Source organism: Apium graveolens, chromosome 7 (assembly GCF_009905375.1).
Source record: "Apium graveolens cultivar Ventura chromosome 7, ASM990537v1, whole genome shotgun sequence".
Lineage (NCBI taxonomy): Eukaryota > Viridiplantae > Streptophyta > Magnoliopsida > Apiales > Apiaceae > Apium > Apium graveolens.
In genome coordinates this window covers 254247944-254271304 of record NC_133653.1, presented here as the reverse complement: position 1 = coordinate 254271304, position 23361 = coordinate 254247944, and the positions used below count along the sequence as shown (strand labels likewise).

At 34.8% G+C, this 23361-nt stretch overlaps 5 protein-coding genes across 5 annotated transcripts; 3 read left to right on the top strand and 2 right to left on the bottom strand.

The window, feature by feature from the left end:
• The first annotated feature begins 3079 nt into the window (after positions 1-3079).
• On the top strand, positions 3080-9214 carry LOC141674685 (putative transcription elongation factor SPT5 homolog 1). Its single transcript, XM_074481390.1, has 17 exons — positions 3080-3630; positions 5170-5408; positions 5496-5642; positions 5741-5902; positions 5988-6071; positions 6473-6543; positions 6648-7011; positions 7178-7333; positions 7454-7551; positions 7629-7677; positions 7753-7905; positions 7991-8131; positions 8228-8318; positions 8526-8684; positions 8773-8821; positions 8900-8994; positions 9087-9214. Exons 1-17 carry the CDS (start codon positions 3309-3311, stop codon positions 9212-9214), a joined length of 2508 nt encoding a protein of 835 aa, XP_074337491.1. The 5' UTR covers positions 3080-3308.
• A 179-nt stretch (positions 9215-9393) lies between these two features.
• On the top strand, positions 9394-11401 carry LOC141674684 (putative transcription elongation factor SPT5 homolog 1). The gene is made up of 6 exons (XM_074481389.1): positions 9394-9437; positions 9679-9733; positions 9831-9948; positions 10055-10198; positions 10383-10483; positions 10872-11401. Exons 1-6 carry the CDS (start codon positions 9394-9396, stop codon positions 10899-10901), a joined length of 492 nt encoding a protein of 163 aa, XP_074337490.1. The 3' UTR covers positions 10902-11401.
• A 79-nt stretch (positions 11402-11480) lies between these two features.
• On the bottom strand, positions 11481-11837 carry LOC141674683 (protein TRACHEARY ELEMENT DIFFERENTIATION-RELATED 7A-like). The gene has a single exon (XM_074481388.1). The coding sequence runs from the start codon at positions 11835-11837 to the stop codon at positions 11481-11483; it is 357 nt and encodes a 118-aa protein (XP_074337489.1).
• Positions 11838-11992: 155 nt separating this feature from the next.
• Positions 11993-15996, bottom strand: LOC141670674 (pentatricopeptide repeat-containing protein At3g09040, mitochondrial). Its single transcript, XM_074476625.1, has one exon. The coding sequence runs from the start codon at positions 15895-15897 to the stop codon at positions 12895-12897; it is 3003 nt and encodes a 1000-aa protein (XP_074332726.1). The 5' UTR covers positions 15898-15996; the 3' UTR covers positions 11993-12894.
• Positions 15997-16978: 982 nt separating this feature from the next.
• Positions 16979-17903, top strand: LOC141674682 (uncharacterized). The gene is made up of 2 exons (XM_074481387.1): positions 16979-17082; positions 17177-17903. Exons 1-2 carry the CDS (start codon positions 16979-16981, stop codon positions 17901-17903), a joined length of 831 nt encoding a protein of 276 aa, XP_074337488.1.
• The last annotated feature ends 5458 nt before the right edge of the window (positions 17904-23361 follow it).

Sequence of the window (23361 nt, the reverse complement as noted above, 5' to 3'; positions counted from 1 at the left end):
ACCCAAAAAGGTTTTGGGCATTTAAGGTAACATTGATTTAACCAATAATAACGATGGTTACTTATTCTAAAATTGTAAAGGCAAATGATTATATTTAGTTTAACTAGATATATATTCATATCAATCAAATATAATTAATTATATTTAATTTTTTTTAAATTTTATTATATTTCAGATCAATAATATAATTATATTTGAAACCGAATGAAAAGTTTAAATTATTTTATTTTATCCCGAGACAATAATTATCTTATGACTTTATATATATATATATATATATATTATCTAATAGATATTAATATCTATATTATAGTTTAGTTAAATATTAGTTAAATTGGTTGTTATAATAAAGATGTTTTAGAGATTAAGTTGACATCAATATCAATAAAAATAATATATAGGTTAATATGAACAAGAATTTAAATTGATAGAAAAAGTTGACTTAAATATCAATTAGTATTATATAGAGTTCAATATAAATTAGAATTTAAATTGGTAGAGAAAGTTAACTTAATATAAATTAGGATTAGAATTGACCGAGCTACCGACTGATCAACCAAAATTTTAATGTTTAGCTTATTATATATAAAGCTATATATAGTACAATATAAGAATGAGAAATTGAATTAAAGCTATATATAGTACACTATCTAATCATATTAATTCTATCTACTCTTATATTATTGTATATTTTGGTGTTTGAATAGTATTAAAACAATGTAATCTTTTTATATTTATGATGGGTTAAATCTTTAATCATGTTCTATCGAGAATTGTATTTGGACATTGTATCTCATTTGATGTTTGAATAATATTAGAAAAATATAATCATTTTCTATTTGTGATTGTATTAATAATATAATTATTGCAATAAAATTTAATCTTAACTGTCTATTTTTAACTATATCAGATCAAGTTTTGTCGGTGCATTACCAAAATTTTGGATAATAAGTCCCTTACGCTTATTATCTATAAAGGATATAATAGTTATAGTATTTAATTAAATAAAAATTATATTTGAAGAGTAAGTTGACTTCAATATCAATAAAAGTAATAAAAAGCTTAATCTTAATTAGAATTTATATTGATAAAAGAAGTTGACTTAAACATCAAATAGTATAATATAGTATTCAATATTAGTTAGAATTTAAATCGGTAGACGAAGTTAACTTCAATATAAATTAGGATCAGAATTGACTGATCGACCAACCGACCAATTAAACTTTTAATGTTTCGTCTGTTATAAGATAATATAGTTTTAAAAATAGCCATGGTGTTAAGGGATGTTTGACAAATTTGAATGATTTATTTTTGAATAATTAATAAATCTGAATGAATTAAAAATCTGAATCATGAATGAATATTGTTATTTGGATATAAACTTTTAAACTATCTGAATGCGATTTTTTTCCCAATTTTATATTAATATTGAACAAAGTAATTGACAACTTTTTGTATATAAAATATGTAATTGATATATATTCTAACAGATGAAAATATAAAGAAGTTAAAAACCTATAATTTATAAATTAATTAAATCATAATATGAATTATGGTTAAATACCTAGGGGAAACCAAACCAAACGTATCCAGTATATCCCGTAAAAGTAGGTTTTACGGAGGGTATGATGTACGCAACCTTCCCCTCATTCAAAAGAATGAATAGGTTGTTTCCCGAAAGACTTCCGCATTGTGTGTGAACATGTGTAAATATGAAATATAACTATAAAAAAGATATAATACACAAATCAAATAATGACTGTTTGAAGTCACTTTTATCCCACATAAAAATATTTTTGATATCTTCAACTCAATCTTGCTTAAGAAAACTCCTAGAACTTCTGCTTTGTAAATCAAATGACTTCTTGTAGAAAAAGAAAAGACATTCAATCTACCAAAAAATGATTAGTGTCAATAATGTATGAAACATACAATACAATAATAATAGAATTAAGTACATTAACAGAATGAAAATAAATGAATAAACTGACATTATATGCTATGAACACCTCAAAATACAAGATTCATTTATCCCATAAGTTAATCAAGAACTCTAATTTAACGCCTCAAAGACCTTCTATCTAATACCATATCTCCCCAAAGGCTTAAAAAACGCAAATCTAATGAAAGTAGGTTATCCCAAGTTTTTCTCGGTCTTTCTTTCCTTCTCGCACCCGGCAACACTAAACCTTCAACTCTTCGCACTGGTACAGGTATACGTCTTCTCCATACATGTCCAAACCATCGCAGTCTACCTTATCTTACTTTTTTTATTATAGATGTAACTCGTAATTGCCTTCTGAAAAAATAAATCGGCAATCTATGTAGAAGGTGCGGCCACAAATCTAACGCAACATCCTCATTTCCGTTACTTGTAGTCATCGTTCTTGGGCCTTCTTTATTGCCCAACATTCTGCCCCATACAACAAAGCTGGTCTAATCGTCATTCGATAAAATCTTTCTTTTAATTTTAAAGGAATTTTTTTATCACACAGTATTCCTGAAGCAGCCCTCCACTTTAACCATCCGGATTGGATACGATGAGTAACATGAGCATCTATCTTACCATCTTTATGAATCATAGAACCCAAATAATTGAAATTTTCTTTCGGAACTAATAAATGCTCCCCAATTCCAACATCAACCACCTCTTCATCTGGTACGTTACTAAAATTACACCACAAGTATTCAATTTTTAAACGGCTAATATGCAAGTCCGAAGTGTCCAATGTAACTCTCTATTGTTCTAATTTCTCATTAATCACCAACTTTATCTCAGTAATAATAATTATGTCATCCGCAAAAAGCATACACCACGGTACAATATCATGGATTACTCTAGTGAGCATATCTATAATTATTGCGAATAAAAATGGACTAAATAATTATCCTTGATGAAGTTCTATCTTGACCGGAAAATCATATTTTTAAAATAAAAAATTTTGAAAATCAATTTTTTACATTTTATTTTGAAAATAGATAAGAATCGATCAGAAGCTCATTTATAGTTCAGCGCTAAATAAATGAGATCCAAGTCAAAAACTGAAAGTGCAAAAGATTGTACAAGCCCAAATGTGTGAATTGAAGCCCAAAACTCCCTCCATCGAGACATATAAATGAGCATCCCTCGATTTGTAATACGAAATTTCAATTCTCTCATTCATTCCCTGAATTTACCCAAATTTCTCTACTATTCAACTTATACGTACATTGCACAACCTCGGTCCCTATATTTTTTGATTATCACCTAACCCTAACCCTAATTCTCTCCACACATTATTCACACACACACACATTCCCATTCAACCATGTCGCGCCGACACTTGGACGAAGACGACGATGATCTCGACCCCGAAGAAGAAGAAGAAGAGTACGTCGATCTTAAGTCAAGTCGTAAGCGTTCGCGCGATGACATAGCGGAGGAAGATGAGGATGACGATGACTATGATGACGAGGAGGAGCTGGAGGATGATGATGATGAGTATGATGATGGTGGCAAAGGAGGAAAAGGCGGCCGTGCTAAGAAGAAGAAGAAGCAGCGCATATCTGGTGCACAGGATTTTTTTGAGATAGAAGCTCATGAGGATGACGATGAAGATGATGATGAGGAGGATTTGCAACCCGAAGACGGTTAGGGTTCTTCTTACTATTTTCCTTTTAAAAAATATATATATATGCGCAATGTAGGTATATTGGTGATTTAGTTTTATGATTAGTGATTACACGTACGTAAATGCTTACAAACAAATTAGATGTTGCCAAATTAGTCTATCTAGCTACATGTATTTATAGTGGTGAATGAGTTGGATAATTAGATAATTGCTAAGTACTAACTTCGGAAAAGGGTTAGATTGAGTTGTGCAACACTAATATATGCCAATGTATGTAAATTTGGTAATTGAGTTGGATAATCAATCATCAATCATTAATAGTAATATAGTAGACATGCAACTAATTAAAACACTAAATAATTGCCTTTTTAATTTGATGTGAAACGACCTTCTCACTTAAATTTAGATGTCACAAATAGTAATTTGAACTCTTGCGTACTTCTGGCAAAATAGTTGCGGACCTACATTAATTGTTGTCAAGATTCAAGATAATCCATTTTTAATGGTATGTCTTTGGGGGAAAAGTGTATTAACGAATGCTAACATTATGAAGTAATTGACTGACTAGAATCAACATAGTGATAATGTTAAGTCCTTTGATGACGACATTAGATTTTTCTAAGAAGTAGGGAATTGATTTTTATCATAGGAGGGACTGTAATTGATTTTATTCATTAAAGTAAGGAGGATGGTTTACATGTGAATTAATTAAGATGTTGCCAATGCTTTTGTCTTTGAAGCATCTGCATCGGTGACATGACTATTAGCATCCTAGTAATAGGACTTTGTTGTAGATCGTGAGTGTTGCTAATTATTTGTATGTTGAATGTAATTAGTGGTTGAATTGCTTTTATTGAGACAATCTCTAAAGGTTTGGTTTATGGGGGGTGGGGGGGGGGAATCCATCACTTTTGTGGTGTAGGGATTAACCAATTACTACATATGTTTTCCTAACCTTAACGTTTAAGTTCATACTTGAAATACTGAAATCTGGGCGGACTAAGGTGTTCAATGTTAAAGTTTAGAACTCCAAGTCTATTATGCAATATAAGGTCGGAGGTTAAGAATTTTCGGGACACCATCCTAAAGTCGCACGGGTAACCTTTCCGAATACACAAATTAGTAATGGATCAGGAACAAATTTACACTGTTTGTCTAGATAGTGGTTTGAATGCTTGGCTATGGCCGAATATGGCTAAATGCTGCTGTACCATTTCTACATTTCTGCCACCTACCCCTTGCTAGAATCATTTGGGATTTTATCAGGCATGATTTTGCCGAGTGAAACAAATATTATTCATATATGCAAGAATTAGGGAACTCAAATTAGATCAAGACATAGAAGAAGATAATAGAGAGATTTTGCAGCGTTATTAGATTGTAATTTGTTATTATGAGTCTCAGTCTCAATAAGATTCCTCTGGTTTTATGATACAGGGAGAAGTTGGGTTTATCAAAATAATTCATTATTGAAAATGTAGTAGCCGGCCTTGTGTTCTTTATTTTTTTTATACTGTTTAATTTCTCATTGCTAATTGTTGAAAAGAATAATACATAGGTTTTTTTGTGGATAATGGAGACGATCTACCTGATGATGAGGACTCTAGACGGCCACACCGTGAACCTTTGCTACCATGCGAGGATGACCAAGAAGATGTTGATGCTATTGTAGAAAATATCAAGGCAAGGTATGCTAGGGCCAGTCAAGCAGAATACGAGGAGGAGGCCACAGAAGTAGAGCAGCAAGCATTGTTGCCATCTGTCAGGGACCCAAAGTTATGGCTGGTTAAATGTGCGGTATGATTAAAAATGTATGATTTTCAAGTTGGTGTGATGCATTGCAACATGGTGGTTTTTATTGATGTCTATCTTAATGCTGCTTAGGTTGGCCATGAGCGGGAGGTAGCTGTATGCCTGATGCAAAAGTGCATTGATAGGGGACCTGACTTGCAAATTAAATCAGCCATAGCACTGGATCACTTGAAAAATTACATATATATAGAAGCAGATAAAGAAGCCCATGTTAAAGAGGTAGGCTAGTTGTCACCAAGATTCAGCGTGTACACAAGTGTATTAAGGGCCTTGCAAAAATAATGACCTAATTTTTATTGAATTTATTCCGCTTCCAGGCTTGCAAGGGTATGCGCTACATATTTACCAGCAGTAAGATTCTTCTTGTTCCCATCAAAGAAATGACAGATGTCCTTGCTGTTAAAAACAAAGCGAATGAACTTTCTAGGGACACCTGGGTTAGAATGAAGATCGGTACATACAAGGGTGACCTTGCAAAGGTAGTACCAGTGACATTGCTAACATTTGTTAGTTATAGTTGTTTTGCTACCATAACTAACATTTTGTGTACTCCCTCTGACATAGGTTGTGGATGTGGACAATGTGCGGCAGAGGGTTACTGTGAAATTAATACCGAGAATTGACTTGCAGGCTTTGGCAAACAAATTGGTATGTATGCTGGCCATTTTTAATATAAAGTTTCGTGCTCAATGACCTACTTTAATAGCAAACATTAAGTTTAGTATTTAAGTTTAATAGCAAACATTAAATTTAACCTTCATGGCTTTTAAACTCTACGCCATGTTTTCCATTTTTCTATATTTTTGAAACTAATTGTTTATTTTGAATGTTTAAGTAGTGAAAACATGAATATTTCTTAAAAAGAATTTAAATGTGAAGTTATAGATTAGAAAATATTGTTTTCTTATTTTCTATTTTGGATAACAGCCAACTGAACGTGTTTTAATTTGTTTAGTTTTCTTAGAAAATTTTATAGAGATAGAGTGGAGTCAATAGGCCCTAAGTCATTCCCGATTATTAAATAGCAATTGTTATTTTTCCTTTTCTAGGAAGGTAGAGAAGTTCCAAGAAAGAAAATGTTTATTCCGCCACCACGGTTCATGAATGTTGACGAAGCTAGGTAAGTTTTCTTCTGTTATTTATAGTAATAGTAGTATCTTGCAGGTGTTACTCAAGTCTTGAATTCTCTTACTATGCCTTGTAACTGCTATGTTCTGTCTACAGAGAAATGCATATTCGTGTAGAGCGTAAGCGAGATCCATTGAGTGGTGATTTTTTTGAAAACATAAATGGCATGATGTTTAAAGATGGTTTTTTATACAAAACTGTATCAGTAAAATCTACAACCACCCAGGGTACTGAACCAAGTTTTGATGAACTTGAGAAATTTCGGCAATCTGATGAAAGTGGTGATGATGACGATGATATGGCTAGTTTGTCAACCTTGTTTGCAAATCGAATGAAAGGCCACTTTATGAAGGGTGACAATGTTGTTGTAGTGAAAGGAGATCTTAAAAATTTGAAGGGGGTGGTCGAGAAAGTTGAGGAAGGCACCGTTTATATTAAACCGTATGATGAAGGACTTCCGGTAAAAATAGAACTTAATATCTTTATTAGACTTAATTTGCTTTACAATATCATATATTTGTACAATGATAATTGAATGGCACATAAGCATGTCTTTACAATTAAGTGTCAGTTTATCATGTCAGAGGATACTTCAGAATTATTGATATACATCTCTAATTTTGAAGAAAACACTAGCTGTAAGGGAAAAGGAGCTATGCAAGTACTTTGAACCTGGTAATCACGTGAAGGTTGTATCTGGTGCAAGCGAAGGTGCTACGGGCATGGTAGTGACAGTTGAGAGGCATCTGGTCAACATAGTGTCAGACACAACTAAAGAAGTGGTAAGTGTTAGATTTTACTAATCGGTATTTGTCGTGTTAATTGTTGTCCATTTGCCCATGAATGAATGATGCAGTACATTATAATATTGTTTAGTACTAATCATTATAGTTCAATCACAGATTAAAGTATTCTCTGATCATGTCGTGGGAAGTTCTGAAGTTACATCGGGTAAAACCAGAATCGGGGACTATGAGCTTCATGATCTAGTGGTGTTAGAGTAAGATTTTGCAACAGACAAAATTGTCGAACTTTAATTCATGAACAGTTCTCAAATATTGATTTGTTTTCCTGCAGTAACATGAGCTTCGGTGTGATCATACGTGTTGAGAATGAAACTTTTCAGGTATATTATATAATATGAGATATCGGAAGTATATGATGAGTAGATTGCTCTCGTATATAACTTATCAAATTCCAGGTTCTTACGGGAGGGTATCATAGACCTGAAGTTGCAGTTGTTAGACTCAGAGAGATCAAGTACAAGATTGAAAGAAAGAATTCAGCACAGGATCGGTCAAAAAACATAATAGCAGTGAAAGATGTCGTAAAAATTCTTGAGGGACCTTCCAAAGTGTGACATCAGACTCCAATCTTGCACATATATAGTTATATTTTGTTTAATGTCTTTCCATGCTTATGTTTTTGGTTGTGTGCAGGGGAAGGAAGGACCTGTTGAACATATTTTTAAAGGCATCTTGTTTATATATGATCGTCACCATCTCGAGCACGCTGGTTATATCTGTGTTAAGTCCCAGTCTTGCATCCTAGTTGGGGGACGTGCAAATGGTGATAGAAATGTATGCAACTTATACACCTTGTTGACAGTAACATCTAAAGTAGGATTTCTAGTGTAATGTTGTTTAGTTTTTAATCTTCTTAAATAATGTTTGTAGGGGAATCCATCATTAAGATTTGCGCCTAAAACTCCCCACCGGGTTCCGCAGTGGCCTAGGAGAATTCCTAGAGGTGGCCAGCAAATGAACTGTATGTTGCTATATTTAAGCCTTCCTGACCGTTGAATCTAATCATAATGCTCTGATGCTTGCAGTCAACTTATATTATGCAATTTTCACATATATTGGTGTCACTAGTCTGCTGGATCGGTGCCCTATCTATGGCTTTTGTGTATCTTAATTCTTAAATGATCAAGTTGGTAGATATCTGTTACTAAGAAAATGCTTTATTCTGCAGCTGTGGGTAGGATTGGTGGTGGCCGAGGGCATCAGTCTCTGATTGGTACTACCATTAGAGTTCGCCCCGGTAGCTTTAAGGGCTGCATAGGAGTTATTAAAGAGGTTAAAGCACAAACAGTTCTTGTTGAATTGGAGGCTCAAATGAAGATTGTAACAGGTCAGTTACTATTACTTTGAAGATTTTATTTTATCTTGCTTGGTTTTCTTGTGCTCCTGGAATCATATCTCTGGATTTATATGTGCAGTTAATCGTGATGCAATTGTTGAAACCGTGACTTCTTCGACGTTATCCCGGTACATGAAAGCACATCTTTGTTATCATTGTAATTTTTAGGTTTATTATTATTAATATTATTGATTATGCTTTATCAGTGAAAAACCACGCTATGGTGCTGGAAGTGAGACGCCACTGCACCCCTCACGGACACCAATGCATCCTTACATGACTCCTATGCGAGACTCTGGAGGTTTGATTCTTTTTGAATTTTGATTTTGTTACTAAACATTGATGTGTAATCATTTCATAATATATACCGTCATATTTCTGTTTTGCCCTCAGCTACACCTATTCATGATGGTATGAGGACCCCAGTGAGGGATAGAGCTTGGAATCCTTACACTCCAGTGAGTACACCAAGTTATGTACTTGATTTCTTGCGACATATTTACGTTATTAATAATTTCTAGACACTAGCATGGTATGGACATAGTTATGAATAAGTCAGGATTATGTTACTGAAAGAAGTGATTAGTGAGTGCAGTGGTATGCTCAAATAAAGAGAAGTACAGGTTTAGACATATAAGGGGAATTGAGATATATGAAAAAGCTACCAGCACTAGCTTCTCATTGCTTTACTATGCTGATAATGGCTATGAGGGTTGTGGATAATAATCTTAGACAATCTACTTGGTTCTCTAGTACATATTTCTGCATTACTTGTTTTTTTATAATCATTATACTAAACTTTCCTGTGTTCCATTTAAAAAATAAAAAGAGGCTTACTGTGTTACTTGAATATGTTTTTTGTTGTAGTAGTAAGAGATTTAAGTATGCTGCTTAACAGAAAATAAATTAAGTATGTTTTTCATTGTACGAGGATTCAATTATTTACTATTACTAACAGTCGCTGGTTGGTATTGAAACACAACAGGGATAATTGGGAAGAAGGAAATCCTGCTTCTTGGGGGACAAGTCCGCGTTATCAGGTTTTAGTTATGCTATGAAAATTAGTGGTGAGATTAGTGAAATTTTCTAAAAATATTCATTAAGTGGTAACACGCGGAGTGCTTGCTATATGTACAGCCAGGAAGTCCACCTTCAAAAACATATGAAGCGCCTACACCTGGTTCAGGCTGGGCCAACACTCCCAGTGGCAGTTATAGTGAAGCTGGAACCCCAAGGGATAGCAGTTCAGCATATGGTAATTTGATCAGATTTTGTCTGTTTATTCACTTGGTATAAAGCTCAACCAAGTGACTCAGCTTTATTGTATGATCTTTTAAAAATTGCCCCATGTTTCCTTGCAGCAAATGCTCCAAGCCCATACTTTCCTTCAACTCCCGGTGGTCAACCACCTATGACACCAAGTTCGGCATACCTACCTGGTACACCTGGGGGGCAACCAATGACACCTGGAGTTGGTGGTTTGGATATGATGTCGCCTGTGTTAGGTAGGCGAAGGGATTTAATTTTGTTTTAGCATAGTAAAATTTTACTTAGTTAAACAAACAGGGCCTATAAGACATCTTTATATCAGAACGACAAAGATGTTTGTAGTTGAATTAGCGTGTAGGATTAAAATTTCTTCAAGTCGGAAGTGGAATCTTGTTTACTAGGTAACTCACTATATGGCAGGTGGGGATCATGAGGGCACTTGGATTTTGCCCAATATATTGGTCAATGTACGAAGGTTCGCTGATGAAACTTCAATGGGAGTTGTTCAGGAGCTACTTCCGGTATGGGCTTTTCATGTGATTTTACTAGTCTTTTAATTTGATTATGTTACAGAGTGAAATGTGTATGTTTCTGTGTATAATATCTGCATCAATTACGTAAAGGTACTATATATATTTTTTAAGAGTATTTTCTTTTGTAGTAAGTAAAAGTAAATTGTTATATTAGAATATTACAATTTCCCTAGTTGCTTGCTTGAATTCTGAACCTCTCCCTCCCTCCCTCAAATACAAAATTGAAAATATTTTCAATGTTATATTTTCAACTATAACATTGAATATATTTTGTGACAGTGTCTTTTACTCTGCCAAAAACTTGCTCTGTTGATCAAGTACTAGTTTGATTTTTTTTTAAAATTGCAATAACAAAACAGCTGTGCATTGGTTGCAGAATGGTTCCTGTAGGGTGGTTCTGGGTTGAAGCAGCAGTGGAGAGGCAGTCACTGTTTTCCCTAATGAAGTCGATGCAGTGGTACCAAGGAAGTCTGACAAAATAAAAATCATGGGTGGCATTCATCGTGGGGTAACAGGGAAGCTTATTGGTGTCGATGGCACGGATGGTATAGTGAAGCTAGATGATACACTTGATGTCAAAATATTAGACATGGCCATCTTGGCTAAACAAGCCTAGTAACAGATATCTTTGTAAAATATTAGTTTGACCTATTTTAGGGGGCGCCTTAGTTGTAGAAAAGGTTAAACCTAGTTTTAAAGTGCTCTTTCTTACAGTACAATTTTAGAAGTAAAGACTTGAAGAAGAGGCATATGGGAGAAGTAGGTCTATTCAAATGTAAAATTAAATATTCTAGTTGTGCATCTTACTTGTAAAACACTTTCAGCTTCAACAGATATGAGTCCGGTACATTTTAATGGCATAAAACAGAAAACAAATGTTATTCATACGAATTTTATTACATCATTTAAGTTTGCGCTGAAAATGGTAAGTAGGCATAGATACGTTCCCGGTGAACATACACTAATCACCCTCAAGTTTCTTAACTCAAGGCTTGTGTTCTACCTGGTGATGACCTGAACTGGAAGATGATTCTGCACCCACAATATTATTATTCTTAGATTTCGTGTTCATTGCTCGACCAACCTGTTCATTTTTCCGGATCTCTTCTTCTACGTGAACATCATCCTCAATTGTTAGAACCACGGCTTTGCCACCAAGAGGTCCTTCTACGATTTTTTCCTTGATATTCATATGCTCGTCTACGTGCACATGATCAGCTTCTTGAGTTGTTTTCTTCTTCCTGCACTTGAGGAAGCAACAAAGAGCAAACGGAACAAAAGCAAGGAGGCAAAGGCCACCCAAACACACAAATACTACAACTATGACGGTTGAAATGGCCATTTGATTGTTTAGTGAGAAATTGTTGATTTGTTTGATGTTGAAGAAGTGAATGTTCATTTGTGCTTATTTATAGTGAGAGTTTGATAATGTTGTAGTAAGAGAATGCTTTTAAGTTTCCAGAGACTTGTTTCACATTTTAAGATTTAAAAACTTGCTGTCATTCATTACATTAAACAACACTCCTCTTACTTCCCTTCTATTCTAATTTTTTTTCCTTTCCTTCATTATTCATTACATTAGTTACTTGGACTTCACAAAATACAAATTGAACAAAATACAAACAGGATATTAGATATAGTTTCGTTAGAAAATTTTATCACCAAGAATTGGTATTACAAAGAACTGAATTTGAGACCGCAGATTGTGTGGCTTATGATCAGGGTCTGCTACAGCCTATAGAGAACAATAATACAAACTCCTGTTTTTTTTTACATCCACATCAATACCCGCATTTTCTTGTTCACCAGAGGGTCACCCCTGCCCTCACTGACATGATAGTCAAGTATCTACTTGTTGCTCACTTTATGTCACAGTTTCACCGGAAACAACCTGTTCACGAAAATATAAGGGTAATGTCGCGTAAATCTGGACCACAGCAAGTCTCGCTGATGTAGGAGCCTTGTGCACCCGGTACACCATTATATACCCAGTATCGATTTCAAACTGCCCATTTGCGAAAATAATGTTTCATGAGAAATGTACTGCTCCTTCCAACTATAAGGAGAACAAGTACCTGGAAATGATATCAAAGACGAAGATATTTTGATAAAGAACCATGAATCTGGATTTGACTGTAATGTAAAACTTGTAACTGTAGGTCACTTCAACTTCACATCTTCATTCTTCACATATATTTGGTAGCTGTTTTCTTTGTTGCATGCATTTGCTTTTCAGTAAAAAAAGAAACACGTACTTATAGAAATTTCAGCTCAGCTGTAGGCTGAATAAGTAAATTTGCCATTAAATCCTTAATTTTGAAATACAATGCACAACATCCGGTATCTTATCTGATCTCTGCTTGGGCAATTGCACCTTAAATGTGAGTAGAACTAAAATTTTAGCCTTCAATCTGCATACAAGATTCATCCTCAGCAACATAACTATCATCTCTCATTAATGTAGTCAAATCCTTCAAAAACTCGTGTATTTTATCCGAATCAGGATGACAATCATCGCCTGCAACAAATAAATTTGTTTTCTTCTCTAATACAATCCAACTACATCCAGGAAACTTCCTTACGTTCTTTTCTTTCATTTCTCTCCTCACTAAATTAACCCCATCCCACTTGCCTAATGCAGCATATATATTTGAAAGCAGAACATAGGAGGAAGAACTCTGGGGTTCCAATTCAAAGAGTTTTGCAGCTGCAAGCTTCCCTCTTATGTCATCACCATGTAATTTGCAGGAACCAAGATATGCGGCCCAAATCATTGGCTCCTGTTGAAACTCTAGTTTCTCAATTAAGGCCTCTGCTTCATCCAGAAGCCCACATCGTCCAAGGAGATCAATCATGCAGGCACAATGATCTACTCGTGGCTTAATCTTGTAATAGCCAGTCATTGTGTCAAAGATTCGACGACCTTCAGATACCCAACCTACATGACTACAGGCACCAAGGATACCAAGGAATGTGACGTCATCGGGTTTTATATTAGCTTGTTCCATCTCATAGAAAGTTTTTAGTGCATTTTCAGCATGTCCATTCTTTGCAAATCCCACAATCATCGAGTTCCAAGAAATAACATCTCTCTTGCTGAGCATTTCACCAAAAACTTGTGCTGAACTTGTTATATCTCCGCATTTTGCATACATGTCCACGAGGGCACTGCATGTCAATTCATCCAAGTCATATCCAGTATGAAATACAAGAGCATGGATCTCCCTGCCATTACTCAAAGAGGCAGAAACTGCACATGCTTTGAGGATACTAACAAATGTTGCTTGGTCTGGCATATTATTATGGTGACGCATTTCATAAAATAAGAGTAATGCCTCTTCACTAAAATCGTTTTGGGTGTGCCCTGATATAGCAACAGTCCATAGAACTGTACTCTTTGGACTGGGTATTTCCAAAAAAAGAAGAGCCGCATCTTCTTTTTCTTGGGAGTTGAAATACATACTTAGAAGAGAGACAGCCAAGTATTCATCCTCATAAGGAAGGCCAGCCTTTATAATGGCACTATGTATTTGCTTTCCAAGGTGCAACTTCGAAGGTCCATTGCATCCATCCAGAAGACAAGCATATGTGACTTCTGATGGTCTAAGTTCTTGATCTAAGATAGATTGTAATATATATACAGCTTCCTCAATATTAGTTTGAGCATATCCAGCAATTAAAGCATTTATAGAGACAACACTTCTCTTACTCATCCGTGAGTAAACTTTATGTGCAGCCCTTATGTCCCCACACTTCACATACATGTCAATAAGAGAGCTCCCAGCAAATAAACTTGTTTCTAGTCCATATTTGATCAATGAACAATGCATCTGTATACCTTTCTCAATTGACTGAATATTTGAGCAAGCACTGAGTATGCTAGCCAAAGACGCCTCATCAGGAGGAAACCCTTCTGACCTCATTTTCCGGAACAAGTTGAAAGCCTTTTCTTCCTCTTCATTCTGCACATATCCAACAATAATTGCATTCCAAGAAACATGGTCTCGGTTTCTTATGAGATCAAACTGTTTTATGGCATCATTTAGAGCACCTGATTTTGCATACATATCTACCAACGCATTGCCTGCATATAAGTTTGATCCAAACTTGTTCTTGATAATAATTGAATGTAACTGGCGTCCCATTCTTATATTTTTTAACACAGCACATGCACTAAGAATGCTAGTATATGAATATTCATCAGCTTGAAAAGCAGAATTCCTCATCTCCGTGAACAACTCCACAACTTCATAAACATATCCATTTTGAACATAACCTCCAAGCATTGCATTCCACATTACTATATTTTTCTCATCCAATGCATCAAATATCTCCCTTGCAGCTTCCATTTTCTGACACTTCGCATACATATTAAGCATTGAACTCCCCACATAAACATTAGAATCCAACCCCAGTTTGGTTGCCAGAGGATGCACCTGCATACCATAGACAAGATTCAACAAGTTCGCAATTGCACTGAAAACACTTCCTAAGGTTGACCTCGTAGGTTTAATACCAGAAATTGTCATGTTTCTGAAATAATTAACAGCTTCCACCTCATAACCTCTTTGAGCATGTCCTGAAATCATCACATTCCATGAAATATCACTCGGGCTAGGCATCTCATTAAAAAGGCGTCGAGCTTCAACAAGCCTTCCTAAGCTCATGCATGCATTTATAATAGTACCAAATGCCACTTGATCAGGTTCACGACCCAACTTCTGCATATCACCAAAAACACTCAACGCCTCATCAGGATAACCACTTTGAACATACCCTGAAATCATTGCAGTCCAAGAAACCGTATCAGGGTCAAGAGCAGCATCAAGTATTCTCCGTGCATCAACAACACACCCACATTTCGCATACATATCAATCAAAGAACCTTCACAAAAATGACTAAACTCATACCCCATCTTAATAACATCACAATGCACTTGCCTTCCCAATCCCACATTCACCAATCTCCCACACCCCGAAAAAACAATAGCAAAAGTAAACTGATTAGGCACCAAACCACAATTCCGCATGGACCCAAAACACCACAAAACATCTTCCACCATTCCCCTTTTTGAATACATCGACAACACCGAGTTCCAAGCCAATGTATCCCTATCCACAAGGCGCGAAAACGCCTTCTCCGTAACATCCAAATTGCCACATTTTGCATATAAACTAACAAGAGCATTCCCTAATTTCCCTTCTAAACCAAACCCAAGTTTCACAATTTGAGAATGTACTAATTTGCACACTTGTAATGAATATTTAACTCTTTGGGGAATTTCGTCGAACAGTACGTGGGTCTGTAATTGCTTACAATGTTGTATGCATGTTTTTACCAAAAACTCTATAGTTGTTAAATGTGGACCTTGGTGAGTTGTGAATAAACTTTTCTGACGCATAACTCGGAGCTGACTCGACTCTACTTCACCATTTGTAGTTTGTAGTTTATTTCTAACTTGGCGCCAAAATTGGTGAAGTTAATGTTGTGTTCGTTCTTATTTATACTCCCTCCATCCCCGCCCGGAAACATAATAAAGTAATGTTATTTTTGGTAAGATAGTGGAATGAGAGGAAAAAAATGTAATTTAGTGAAAAAAAGTAAAAAGTTGGGTAAAGTGATGGGATCATTCAATATTTAATGAATAAAGTAAGTGTAGTGGGAGAAAGTAGTGGATGTAGTTGATTTTTATATTATTAAAATTTTTACTATTTTTGATAAGTTTGAAATGTATAGAATTAAATGTGACGTCCAAAAAAGGAAAATGTATAGAAATGAACGGGACAGAGGGAGTATATTTTTGTAAATAAATGAAAACTACAATTAATTAAACTTTGTTATAATAATAATTGTCAAATCTTACTAAGGAATACTCGCGATACTTAACTAAAGAAGACTCGCACAACTTCTCAGATAAGAAACTTAGTAAGACTAAGAAGAATTTTGATTAAAATCATATCTTATCTTTTTGTAGCACGTGCAATCATATCTTATATTTTCGTAACACGTGCAATCCTATCTTATCTTTTCGTAGCACGTGCAATCCTATCTTATCTTTTCGTAATACGTGTAATCTTATCCTATCTTTCTGTAAGTATAAATAGAACCTTCAGTTATTGAAATCAGATACACTGAAAAACATATTGAACAACAATTCTCTCTCTTCAATTTCTACCCTCTCTATGTGTATTTATTAAGTCATACATTATCCAGCAATTCGAGATTTACAACACGTTATTCACAATACGTTATCAGCACGAGTCTCTGCCAACTGAAACTTTATTCTCGAAAGAGTTACGACTTATTCTGACCCACGAGTCTCTACCAACTGAAACTTTATTCTCGAAAGAGCTCCGACTTATTCTGACCCGCGAGTCTCTGTCAACTAAAACTATTTCATAAAAGAACTACGATTTCTTTTACTCATTTTATTCTAATTATTATTACATATTTATTTATGTTACTGATTGAAATCTATAAAGATGGTTATGCCGTCAAATAATACTATAAAGATGGCTCTGCCGTCAAGAATTACTACTATAAAGATGGCGATGTCGTCAAGTAATAATCAAAAGTTTTCTGGCCGGTTATGTCGTCATAACTTTTGTATAAAGTTATTATTTCAACTTGTCTGTTTAAATATTATGTGACATATTTAATCTTATTTAAAATCTATTCAGAATGGCGAATCTTGCAAAATTAGAGTTTGTTGCTTTGGATGTTTCGGGGAATAAATATTTATCATGGGTCCTTGATGCGGAATTACACCTTAGTGCTAATGGCCTAAAACATACTATTGACCCAGAAAAAATCCCAACTGTTGAACAAAATGCAAAAGCAAATATATTTCTTAGGCATCACATCCACGAAGATCTAAAGTCTGAATACCTCACTTTCAAAAATCCACTCACCCTTTGGAATAATCTCAAGGATAGATTTGATCACCAGAAACTTGTTCACTTGTCATCTGCTCGATATGACTGGATTAATTTGAGGTTACAGGATTTCAAATCTGTATCCGAATATAATTATGCTCTTTTCAAGATAAGCTCAAATTTAATTTTATGTGGTGAAAATATTACTGATGCTGAAATGATTGAAAAGACCCTCTCAACCTTTCACCCCAACACTATGATCCTGGCTCAACAATATAGGGAGCGAAATTTTCAGAAATATGGCGAGCTGATATCTCTCCTTCTTGTGGCTGAAAAGAATAATGAGTTGCTACTGAAGAATCATCAGATATGCCCCACAGGCTCTACCCAGTTACCTGAAGTACATAACACGTCATTCCTGAAGAATGAATGTGAGAAAGGGCATAGAGAGGAGAACGGGGTTATGGACGAAACCGTGGACGTGGAAATTTCCGTGGTCGGTTTCGCAATCAATATCATTATGGACACCTGAAGTGGCAACGTGATGGTTACAACTCTGGCCACCAGAAATGGCAACGTGAAGTGCCAAATAAAAGAAAGACATCCCAAGAAGGAAAGAACCGAGGCATCTGTCATAGGTGCGGATCTGAGGGGCACTGGAAACGTACATGTCGCACACCCAAACATCTTGTTGACCTCTACGAGTCATCCAAAAGGAATAATGGAAAGAAAATAGAAACCAACTTCGCTAATTATAATCTAGTTAATGAACCAATCAATAAGGCCTCAAATGAAATAGACATTGGTGCTAATCTTTATTATGGTTTAGACGACTAGACTTCATATGTATTATCTTGCTTTACTTATTTCCTTTGTGTTTTACTTATTTCCATTATGTACTCATTTTATGTACTTGTTTCATGTTGTTGTTCTATGTACTCGGTGTGTTTTTAATAAAAATATTTTTCATTTATATATGTATAGAGATGGAAGATATATGCATTGTTGACTGCGCAACCACACACACTATTTTACAGAGTCAGAAATACTTCTCACAGTTGACTAAAACCAACTCACATGTCTGGGGTACCCGAAATACAGCCTTTGCCAAATTACTTGCCCAAATAATTAAACTCCAAGCTCAATTTCCTAATCATCCCATTAAATCAATCCGACTAGATAATGCTGCTGAATTTACATCTGCAACTTCTAATGATTATTTTATTTCAGTAGGAATCTCAGTCGAACACCTGGTAGCTCATGTACATACACAAAATGGTTTAGCAGAATCCTTAATTAAAAGACTTCAACTTATTGCCCGTCCTTTACTCCTAAGAGCAAAGTTACCTATATCTGTTTGGGGTCATGCAATACTTCATGCTGTAAATATAATTAGAATAAGGCCTTCTACTTACCATAAACAATCCCCTCAAGAATTAGTTCTTGGACAAGTACCTAATATATCTCATTTAAAAGTATTTGGTTGTGCTGTGTATGTTCCTGTACCACCACCACAAAGAACTAAAATGGGACTTCAAAGAAGAATTGGTATATATGTTGGTTTTGATTCTCCGTCTATTATAAGGTATCTGGAACCATTAACTGGTGATGTTTTTACTGCTCGCTATGCTGATTGTCATTTTGATGAATCCGTGTTCCCTAAATTAGGGGGAGATAATGATTTGCATAAATTAAATTCCGAAATATCATGGAATGCATCAGGATTAAATTCTATTGATTCACGTACTAATCAATGTGAATCTGAAGTTCAAATAATTATTCATATGCAAAATATTGCTAATCAAATGCCAGATGCTTTTAGTGACTCTAGACATATTATAAGGTCACATATACCTGCTGTTAATGCTCCGGCACGAGTTGAAATCCCTACTAAGAAATCAATTCCTGAAGAATTGATTGGTGATTTAAAGCTACGCCAGAAGCGTGGTAGACCTATTGGTGCAAAAGATATTGTACCACGGAAACAAAAATTAATTGGAATTGCCCCAGAAGTGGCAAAAGTTTCAGAAAATACCCCAGAAGTGGTATTGCCTCCTGAAGAGGTTCAAGTCCCTGAAGTGGCTGTAACAAAACTCCGAGATGTGGGATTACCTCTAGAAGAGAATGTTGCCCCAGAAGTGGCAAATGATTCCACAGAAGCAAAGGTACCTGAAAACTATGATATCTCAATGAATTATGTTCATAACGCGAAATTACTGGATCGTGGGAGTATTGAGATTGATGATGTATATGCTTTTTCCGTGGCATCTGATATTATTATGAACTCCGATCCTGAACCACAAAGTGTGGAAGAGTGTCGACACCGAGATGATTGGCCAAAATGAAAAATTGCGATTCAAGAAGAATTGCAATCCTTGCGCAAGAGAAAAGTATTTGGACCTGCAGTCCAAACACCAGTTGTTGTAGTCCCCATCGGGAATAGATGGGTATTTGTACGAAAATGAAATGAGAAAAATAAAATTATGAGATATAAAGCCCGGCTTGTAGCCCAGGGATTCTCTCAAAAACCTGGTTTTGATTACCAGGAAACATACTCTCTTGTGATGGATGGAGTTACTTTTCATTTTCTAATAGGTATGGTTTGTATAGAAAAACTAAAAACACGTTTGATGGACATTGTGACAGCATACCTATATGGATCACTTGATAGTGATATTTATATGAAAATTCTTGAAGGATTAAATATTGAGAACACTAAGCCTCGACATTTATATTCTGTTAAATTACAACGATCATTGTATGGTTTGAAACAATCTGGTCGTATGTGGTACAACGGGCTTAGTAAATACTTATTGAATGATGGATATGTTAATAATCAAGTGTGTCCTTGCATTTTCATTAAATGATCATCAACTGGTTTTGTTATTATTGCTGTATATGTGGATGATTTGAATATTATCGGTACTACTGAAGATATTACTAATATTGCTAACTATTTGAAAAATGAGTTTTAAATGAAAGATCTTGGAAGGACAAGATTTTGTTTAGGTATACAGGTGGAGCACTTATCTTCAGGAATATTTGTTCATCAATCAAACTAAACTGAAAAGATTCTTGATCGGTTCTATATGGACAAAGCTCATCCACTAACCACAACAATGGTTGTTCGATCACTCAAGGTTGAAAAAGATCATTTTCGTCCTAGAAAATAAGATGAAGAGGCTCTTGGACCTGAAGTTCCATATCTCAGTGCAATTGGCGCTCTCATGTATCTTGCAAACAATACACGACCTGATATTGCATTTGCAGTGAATCTGTTGACAATATTTAGTTCTGACCATACTAAAAGGCATTGAGATTAAATCAAACATATATTCAGATATCTTCGAGAGATAATCGATCTTGGACTATTCTTCCCAAATAATTCAAGATCACGGCTAGTTGGATATGAAGATGCGGGATACATGTCAGATCCTCACTCTGGGCGATCACAAACAGGTTACCTATTTACATATTGTGATACTGCTATCTCTTGAAAATCTATAAAACAGACTATGGCTGCAACTTCATCAAATTACGCAGAGTTACTAGCAATTCATGAAGCAAGCAGGGAATGTACTTGGTTAAGGTCGGTCATTCAACATATTCGAGAATCATGTGGAATATTATCAAGTATTTCAGACAGTCGTACAGTTTTATTCGAGGATAACTCGGCCTGCATTAAACAACTTAAGGAATGATATATTAAAGGGGATCGAACAAAACACAAATTGCCAAAATTCTTCCACACTCATGAACTTCAAGAAAATGGTGATATTGATGTCCAACAAGTTCGCTCATGCAATAATCTGGCGGATATACTTACAAAGTCACTACCTACATCAACATTTGAGAAGCTGAGCAATAATATGGGTATGCGGAGGTTAAAAAATTTGCGACATCAAAATGTCAAAATATGAGACATTTTATTCAGGGGGAGGCTGTACTCTTTTTCCTTCGTCAAGGTTTTTATCCCACTGGGGTTTTCCTTGCAAGGTTTTAACGAGACAGTCAATCTTTGCAATAACTCACATTTGACAATCAAGGGGGAGTGTTATAATAATGATTGTCAAATTTTACTAAGGAAGACTCTCGATACTTACTAAAGAAGACTCGCACAACTTCTCAGAGAAAAAACTTAGTAAGGAAGAATTTTGATTAAAATCATATCTTATCTTTTCGTAGCACGTGCAATCCTATCTTATCTTTTCGTAATATGTGTAATCTTATCCTATCTTTCTGTAAGTATAAATACGAGTTTCAGTTATTGAAATCAGATACACTGAAAAACATATTGAACAACAATTCTCTCTCTTCAATTTCTATTCTCTCTATGTGTATTTATTAAGTCATACATTATCCACTAATTCGAGATTTACAAAACGTTATTCACAATAAACTATGGATTTTTACACCTCAGTCCCATTAATGTATTTTTGGAAAAAAAGTCGTCCCCAATTCTTCATCCATTTCTTATTTCAATACAAATTTAAGATAATTTATCAAAAATAGTCTTATAAATACTATTATCAGACTAACTTTACCTAATATGTATAATTTTTTTTAAGAGACATGTAATAAATGAGTCGGAATTATTATTTTCGCCCCCTAATTTTTTTACATTTGTTTTTCAATTTTTGGCTATTACTTATTTTTTAAAAATTATTTTTCTAAATAAAAATTTGAATATTTAATTTTTATTCAGAAAAAAAATTACAAATAAATTATGGAGTTATAGTATATAAGTGTTTTAAAATTCGTGTCAATCACTCTCTTTCAAATTTAAAGAACCGGTGGACATAGGGTAGAGATGTAAAAAAGTTCATCGGGCCGGATTTTAATCGGACTTTAAAAACCCGATATTTTTAAAAAACGGATCGGGACGGGCTTTATTAAAATCGAGCTGGACTGGATTTTCTCAAAAATACGAGATGTGTGTGAGGCCCGCGGGCCGGGTCAGATAAGGCCAAACCGGGCTTTATTAAAATAATTTAAGTACCAATACAAATAATTATTTTTTGATATATACATAATTATAATTATTTAATATAACTATATAAAAGATTATGTACATAACCAAAATTTATTACGGTCATGTAATATATAATAATAAGCTGAAGCTTGGAGTATGGTTAAAAAAGCCCAGAAGCTTGGCAGTTTGTTACTCAAAAACTGTCCTCAAAACTGTCCTCACTGTTTGGCTGATTCATAACTTCGGTACAATAATTACTTAACCGACATTTTTAAATTTAAATATAACTTAATTAGTTTTAATATATTAGTATAATTTTTAACAATATATTAAAAATGTTGGGTACCATTTAATTTTTTTTTATAAAAATTCAGTTTTTTATCCGGGTTTTTTGAAAAGCCTAGACTTTTATCCGGGCCGAACCAGGATTTTATCCTGATTTTTTAAACCCGGATTTTTATCCATATTTTTTTAAATCCGGGTTTTTCGATTCCAGAACGGTTCGGATTTTTAACAAAAAAAGGAGGTCCGTTTGATGTCCTCGGGCGGGATTAAACCGGGCCGAACTTTTTTCGGAATCGGGCTTTTCGGACTTTTTTCGGATTGGATCGGATCCGATTTCGGGTTTTGAATTTCTTAAATACCTTTAACAGAGGGAGTAGTATAATTGTAATATAAAATTATTATTTAAAAAGTGAATATAAGATAGCCACTCTAAGATTTGTTCAGATCGACAATGTAGATCTCAGCGGAAGCTTCAAAAATAAATTAAAAAAAAGTTAAAGTGTTTACATTGGCGTATATAAACCGTATGATTTCAAGTCACAGAAACTCGACAGCCTTAACCTGTGTGTATGGCTGGATGACAACATCAGACACGACCCGAAACCTGACATGAACCCAACCCGCAAAAATATGAATTAGGATTGAGAATTTTGACTTTCAGATCGGGTTCGGATTGGGTAAAAATTTACCCAAAAAATCGGGTCATTTTCGGGTTGACCCGAAATACCCGAAC